Below are 7,798 nucleotides of genomic sequence, written 5' to 3' on the forward strand. Positions count from 1 at the left end.
AATAGAAAATCCAGAAATAAACTCAGAATTATATGGCCAATTAATCTTCAACAAAGCAGAAAAGAATATACAATGGGAAAAAGACAGTCTGTCCAGCAAACAGTGTTGGGAAAACTGAATGGCAACATGCAAAAGGATGAAACTTGGACCACTTTCCTACCCCCATACACAAAAACAAACTCAAAATGGATGAAAGACCTAAATGGATGACATAAAACCATAAGAATCCTAGACGAGAACACAGGCAGTAACTTCCTTGACATTGGCCATAACAACTTCTTTCTGGATATGTCTCCTGAGGCAAGGGAAACAAAAGCACAAATAAACTACTGGGGTTACATCAAAATAAAAAAAACTTCTGCATAGTGAAGGAAATAACAAAACTTAAAGACAACCTATGGAATAAGAGAAGATATTTGCAAATGACATATCTGATAAAGTCTAGTATCCAAAATATTTAAAGAATTTATAAAACTCAATATCCCCCAAATAATCCAATTAAAAAAATGGGCACAAGACATGAACAGACATTTTCCCAAAGAAGACATCCAGATGGCCAACAGACAAGCAAAGATGTTCATTGTAACTCATCATGAGGGAAATGCAAGTCAAAACTACAATGAGATATCACCTCACACCTGTCAGAATAGCTAAAATTAACAACACAAGAAACAGCAGGTGTTGGTGGGGCTGTGGAGAAAAAGGAACACTGAGGCACAGGTGGTGGGAATGCAAACTGGTGCAGCCATCGTGGAAAATAGTATGCAAGTTTCTCAACAAGTTAAAAATAGGACTACCTTGCCATCCAGGAATTGTACTACTGGTATTTACCGCCCCCCCACCAAAGTACAAAAATACTAATTGAAAGGGATATGTGCACCCTTATGTTTACAGCAGCATTATTTACAATAGCCAAAATACAGAAGCAGCCTAAGTGTCCATCAATAGATTAATGGATAAAGAAGATGTGACGTTTATATACAATAGAATATTATTCGGCCATAAAAAAGAAAGAAATCTTGCCATTTGCAACAACATGAATGAAGCTAGAAAGTATAATGCTAAGTGAAATAAGTCAGTCAGTAAAAGACAACACCACATGCTTTCACTTATATGTGGAATTTAAGAAACAAAACAAACAAGCAAAGGGAAAAATGAGGGGAGAGAGGCAAAGCAAGAAACAGGCTCTTAATTATAGAGAACAATCTGATCGTTACCAGAGGGGAGGTGGGTAGAGGGATGGGTTAAATAGGTGATGAGGATTAAGGAGTGCACTTGTTATGATGAGCACAGGGTGATGTATCAAACTGTGGAGTTATATTGTACACCTGAAATTAATATAACACTGTCTGTGAACTAACTGGAATTAAGATAAAAACTTAAAAATAAAAAAAAACTTAAAAAGCCAAAAAAAAGTCAGAGGTCATGTGATAGAAATGCAATAATCACAGCTTAGGAGTTAATTGTTGGGGCAAATTTCTCACTCTGTGTCTAAGCTTCTACTCTCAGAGGTGAAATCCTTTAGTTTATAAATACAGGTTATCAAAGACTATTCTGTTTTAGAATAAATATTAATTATAAAGCAATTTATAGAATATGAAACCTAATCTCTAAAATGTTTCAAGGGGTTCTGGGTGGCTCAGTTGGTTAAGCATCTGACTTTTGATTTCGGCTCAGGTCATGATCTCACAGTTCCTGAGATAGAGCCATGCATAGTGTTCTGCACTGATGCCATTGAGCCTCCTTGGGATTCTCTCTCTCCCTCTTCCTGTCCCTCCCATACACTCTCTCTCTCTTTCAAAATAAATTTAAAAAAATGTTTCAATATTCAGTTAATTGTTGCAAAACTTATTATGGACAACTTCAAACATATACAAGAGTAGAAACAAAAAAGAATATTAATCTCCATTTGCCATCACTCAGATTTAACAATTATCAACATTATGCCAGTCTCATTCATCTATCTCCCTGTGTATTGCCCACCACAAAAACAATGTTGCTCCCACCCTAACAATGAGAAAAAGCCAGGTAATCTATGGAATCATAAATCTTATTGAGTCCATCAGAGAGTTGAGGTTGCAAAGCAAGCAGAGACAATCTACAGGGTGACAAGTCCCTCCAAGGAGAAATGAGACATATAATTGTTTCACCTTTCGCAGAGCACAAAAGGAAGAGGTTGCTGCTATTAATCAAGAAAAGAAAAAAAACTAGGTTTTAACAAATCTTAAAGGCTGGGCTAGTATGACAAGTTAGGATCTTTGGGAGTGCTAGAGTCCTCATTCATTCGTCAGTGTTTTCCATTGCCTCTTCATCATGTTTACAAGAAAGGTTGAGTATGTGCTTGCTTCGGCAGCACATATACTAAAGAAAGATTGAGTGCAAGTAGGGAGATATGAGAGCATGTCCTTTGGTGGCACACAGACATGAAAATCTGTCTACTTTCCAGACTTTTCTCATATGCAAAACAGAAGCTGTAAACCCCGGGGGGGGGGGGGCCCAGGAAACCATTCTACTCCTAGGACCCAGTGTGTGTATGTGTGTGGGGGGGGGGGGGGGGGGGGGGTGTTGTTAGATGCAAAAACCATCTGCTGTTCTAAGAGAAGAGGAAATTCCTTACCCTAGACCTGGGCAAAGATATGGTTCTACTGAGGGAGGGGTAGAAGCAAAAGCCATTTGCCACAGAGATAAGGACAGGAAATCCATCTGCCCCTACCATGAGCCTCGCATTGAGTAAATAGGAAAAGGGAGCTAGAGGAGGGGCAGAAAACTCTCCCCAGCCCAAGACTACCTAGAGTTTGATTCCTGGGCCAGGGAAGACCAGAAATAAAAAGCCCACACCCAAGGTCCTGGGCACTCACAGGCTGCATTGGGCTGAAAATGGACAAGGAGAAATGACAACCCTCTCCATTGCACTTTGAGCTGCCCATCAAGTAATAAGCAATGAAGTCTAGTGCTGGGAAAAAGGGAAACAAAGGGCAAGGTGATATATTTAAATTCAATTATATAAATAATTACATTAAAAATAAATGTTTCCACCACCCCAGTCAGATGGCAGACTTTGCTAGACTGAATATAAAAACAAGGCCCAACTATATTTTGCCTAAAATAAGGGTACTTTAAATTTGAAGACATAGACTAGATAAAAGAAAGAGGGTTGCACAAAAATAAACCATGTATTAGCTAATTAAAGGTAAACTTGAGTGTCTATATTCCTATCAGAGAAAGTAGACTTTAGAGCAAGAAAGTTTACCAGGGATAAAGAGATCAATGTATCAAAAAGGTATGACAATTGTAAATATCTATATACCTAATAACGCAATTTGAGAAAACTGAAACAGATAGAACTGAAAGAAGTAGGCAAATTCACAATATTATTGGCATTTCAATATTTCTACCTCAGTAATTGATAGAAAAAGTAGATCAAAAATCACCAAGGATTTACAAAACCTAAATAATCAATTTGATCTAATTGATATTTATAGAGTGTTCCATTCAATAACAGCAAAATATGCATTCTTTTTTTCTTTTTTTTAAAGGTTTATTTATTTTTGAGACAGAAAGCATGCAAGCAGAGGAGGGACAGATGGAGGGGGAGGGACAGAGAGAGAAGGGGACAGAGAATCCTAAGTGAGCTCTGCACTGACAGCATCGAGCCTGATGTGGGGCTCGAACTTACCAACCGTGAGTCATGATGTAAGCCGAAGTCACAGGCTCAACTGACTGAGCCACCCAGGTGTCCCTTAAGTACCGATAGAATATTTATCGTAGACTGTATATAGAAATCTCTACAAATTTAAAATGATTGCAGTCATAAAAAATATACGTTCTTTGATCACAAAAGAATTAAACTAGAAACTACATATTGCCTGTGTGTGTGCTTTAGGCCTTACTGGAGGAGAAAAGTGTTCCAGATCTTTCAGGACTCTTGGTATTTTGGGCATGACACAAATTGAGTGTGGGAAGAGGTAGGAAAATCCCCTGGATCCCTGCAGGATTAATTTATTCAAAATAAATAACAGAAAAATACTTAACATGTAAAAGTCGTGAAGAAAAGGAAGGAAAACCACAGAACATGCCAAAGGCCAAGGCAGACCGCCCTTTGGAAGATGTACCATAGAAGGCAGAAGGAAATCCTCAACCTTCCAAAGAAGGTGTAAGCCGGGAAGCAGACGGAAATCTTAGAGGAGGGCTGCTGACCCAGCCTGGCCAGGGGTTTAAGGAAGAAACTCCTGTGAGGCATTAGGTCCTTGAAGAAATGATAAGAAGAGTAGACGAATTGGAAAGGCTTAGGGAAGAGATAAGAAGAGTAAGAAACAAGTTCGTGATGATGCATTGGAAGCAGACATTCACGCAGGCATCCTTACCTTGTGTGTGTGCTTTAGGCCTTGAATTCCTTTTTTGTCTGATATTAAAATCTGGCCCCTGTTTTCTTTCTGTTAGTGTTTTCTGATGTATCTTTGACCTTCGTTTTACCTTTAATCATCTGGTGGAATTTTGTTTTAGGTAGTTTCCTTGTTACCAGCATCTCACCGTATTTTGTATTTTCGACTCATTCTCCAGGTCTGTTTTCCAATTGGAAAGTTTGACACATCTGCATGAAAATATATTCATTCTATATTGTAAAGTAAAACATAAGTGATTACAAAGCTGTATATTTAGTATCAGCTCACATATGTAGGATTAAATATGTGTATGTGCGTATACATACATACATATATCAAAAAGTTAACTGCTTATTTCTCTGTGGCATGAGCTTTTTTCTGTTTGCTTGTATGTATTTTTTCATGAACACATGTCATGCACCCAAAAAGAGTGAATGTTTTATTTCAAAAAAAGAAACTGGAAATCAGTAGCAGAAAAGTGTCTAGAAAGATCCCACAATATTGGAAAATGAAACAACCCAATTCTAAATTTCTAAAGGAAATTATAAAGGAAATTGTGGAGTATTTTGAATTGAATAAAGATAAAAGCACAACATATAAGACTTGGGACATCTAAAGCAGTTGTTAAGAGAAAAATGTATAGCATTAAATGTCTGTATTGAAAAAGAAGAAAATTCACAAATAATGACCTCAGTTTTTACCGTAAGAAACTAGAAAATAAGAGCAAAGTAAGCCTAAGGAAGGAAATAATGAAAAGAACAGAAATTGGTGAAATAGGAAACAGAGAGATATAAAGAAAGTCAATAAAATTAAAAGCTGTTGCTCATTCAATGCGGTGTTAGCTCTCCAGGTAGCTGTTTCTTTGGCAAGTGGGGCCGGGCCCATACTGAAGCAACTATGTCTGAGGGACCTGCAGTTGGCATTGATCTTGGCACCACCTACTCCTGTGTGGGTGTTTTCTAGCACAGGAAAGTGGAAATAATTGCCAATGATCAGGGAAACCGAACCACCCCAAGTTATGTCGCCTTTACTGACACTGAACGATTGATCGGTGATGCTGCAAAGAATCAAGTTGCAATGAACCCCACCAACACAGTTTTTGATGCCAAACACCTGATTGGACGTAGATTCGACGATGCTGTTGTCCAATCTGATATGAAGCATTGGCCCTTCATGGTGGTGAATGATGCTGGCAGGCCCAAGATCCAAGTAGAATACAAGGGAGAGACCAAGTTTCTATCCAGAGGAGGTATCTTCTATGGTTTTGACAAAGATGAAGGAAATCGCAGAGGCTTACCTTGGGAAGCCTGTTACCAATGCTGTAGTCACAGTACCTGCCTATTTTAATGATTCTCAGCGTCAGGCTACCAAAGATGCTGGAACTATTGCTGGTCTTAATGTACTTCGAATCATCAATGAGCCAAACGCTGCTGCTATCGCTTAGGGCTTAGACAAAAAGGTTGGAGCCAAAAGGAATGTGCTGATCTTTGACTTGGGAGGTGGCACTTCTGATGTGTCAATCCTCACTATTGAATACGGTATCTTGGAGGTCAAATCTACTGCTGGAGACACCCACTTAGGTGGAGAAGACTTTGACAACCGAATGGTATTTTATTTTTTTGCGGAGTTCAGGCGCAAACACAAGAAGGACATCAGCGAGAACAAGAGGGCGGTCCGTCGCCTCCGTACCTCTTGCGAGCGCGCCAAGCGTACATTTTCTTCCAGCACCCAGGCCAATATTGAGATTGATTCTCTATACGAAGGAATCGACTTCTATACCTCTATTACTCGTGCCCGGTTTGAAGAATTAAACGCTGACCTGTTCCGTGGCACCCTGGACCCTGTAGAGAAAGCCCTTCGGGATGCCAAGCTAGACAAGTCTCAGATCCACGATATTGTCTTGGTGGGTGGCTCTACACGTATCCCCAAGATTCAGAAACTTCTACAAGACTTTTTCAATGGGAAGGAACTGAATAAGAGCATCAACCCTGCTGAGACTGTCGCTTATGGTGCAGCTGTGCAGGCAGCCATCCTTTCTGGAGACAAATCTGAAAATGTTCAGGATTTGCTGCTGTTGGATGTCACTCCCCTTTCTCTTGGCATTGAAACCGCTGGTGGAGTCATGACTGTTCTCATCAAGCTCAATACTACCATTCCTACCAAACAGACCCAAACCTTCACTACCTACTCTGACAACCAGCCTGGTGTGCTCATTCAGGTTTATGAAGGTGAGCGTGCCATGACCAAGGATAACAACCTACTGGGCAAGTTTGAACTCACAGGCATACCTCCTGCCCCCCATGGTGCTCCTCAGATAGAAGTCACCTTTGATATTGATGCTAATGGCATTCTCAATGTCTCTGCTGTGGATAAGAGCACAGGAAAAGAGAACAAGATCACCATCACAAACGACAAAGGTTGCTTGAGCAAGGAAGACATTGAGCACATGGTCCAGGAAGCTGAGAAGTACAAAGCTGAAGATGAGAAGCAGCGAGACAAGGTGTCCTCCAAGAATTCCCTTGAATCTTACGCATTCAACATGAAAGCAACTGTCGAAGATGAAAAGCTTCAGGGTAAAATCAACGATGAGTACAAACAGAAGATTCTGGACAAGTGTAATGAGATCATCAACTGGCTGGATAAGAACCAGACTGCAGAAAAAGAAGAATTCGAACATCAGCAGAAAGAGCTGGAGAAGGTCTGCAATCCCATCATCACGAAGCTGTACCAGAGTGCAGAAGGCATGCCTGGAGGAATGCCTGGAGGCTTCCCTGGTGGTGGAGCTCCCCCCCTCTGGTGGTGCCTCCTCTGGGCCCACCATTGAAGAGGTTGATTAAGCCAACCTGAGAATAGGTCTAGCATTGTTCCACACAAAACATTTGAAGGACCCAAATTTGTAGCAAATTCCATGGCAGTGAAGTTGAGCTGCTATAGTTAATAAATTGGGCATTCTTGATACTTGAATATGGAATATGCGCACAAGGAAAGGAAATACAACATTGCACTTTGTAAGCACTGTATTGTTAAGTGGAAAATGCAATGTCTTAAATAAAACTGTATTTAAAATTGGCACCATAAAAAAATTAAAAGCTGTTTCCTTGAAAAGATAAATAAAATTGTTACGCTACTAGCTAGAATGATAAGAAAAATAGAGAAGACAAATTACAAACATTTGAAGTGAAATAAACACTATCACTACAGACCTCACAAACCTTAAAAGGAAAACAAGCTAATGTGTGAACAACTTTATGCCAATTAATTTGATAATTTGAGTGAATGGAAATATTCCTTGAAATACCCAAACTACCAAAGTTCACTCCAGGAGAGATAGGTCAAGTAATCCTGTATCTATTAAGGAAACTGAATTAGTATCTAAAAACTTTCTTCCCACAAGGAAAACTCCAGGCTTAGATGGC

At 39.7% G+C, this 7,798-nt stretch overlaps 1 protein-coding gene across 1 annotated transcript; it reads left to right on the top strand.

The window, feature by feature from the left end:
- The first annotated feature begins 5,264 nt into the window (after window positions 1-5,264).
- On the top strand, window positions 5,265-7,457 carry LOC102957873 (heat shock cognate 71 kDa protein-like). Its single transcript, XM_042984030.1, is given in 3 exon segments — window positions 5,265-5,614; window positions 5,616-7,167; window positions 7,169-7,457. Coding segments are annotated over 3 exon segments (1,938 nt in total). The 5' UTR covers window positions 5,265-5,279; the 3' UTR covers window positions 7,220-7,457.
- The last annotated feature ends 341 nt before the right edge of the window (window positions 7,458-7,798 follow it).

This window comes from Panthera tigris, chromosome B1 (genome assembly GCF_018350195.1).
Source record: "Panthera tigris isolate Pti1 chromosome B1, P.tigris_Pti1_mat1.1, whole genome shotgun sequence".
NCBI classification, from domain to species: domain Eukaryota; kingdom Metazoa; phylum Chordata; class Mammalia; order Carnivora; family Felidae; genus Panthera; species Panthera tigris.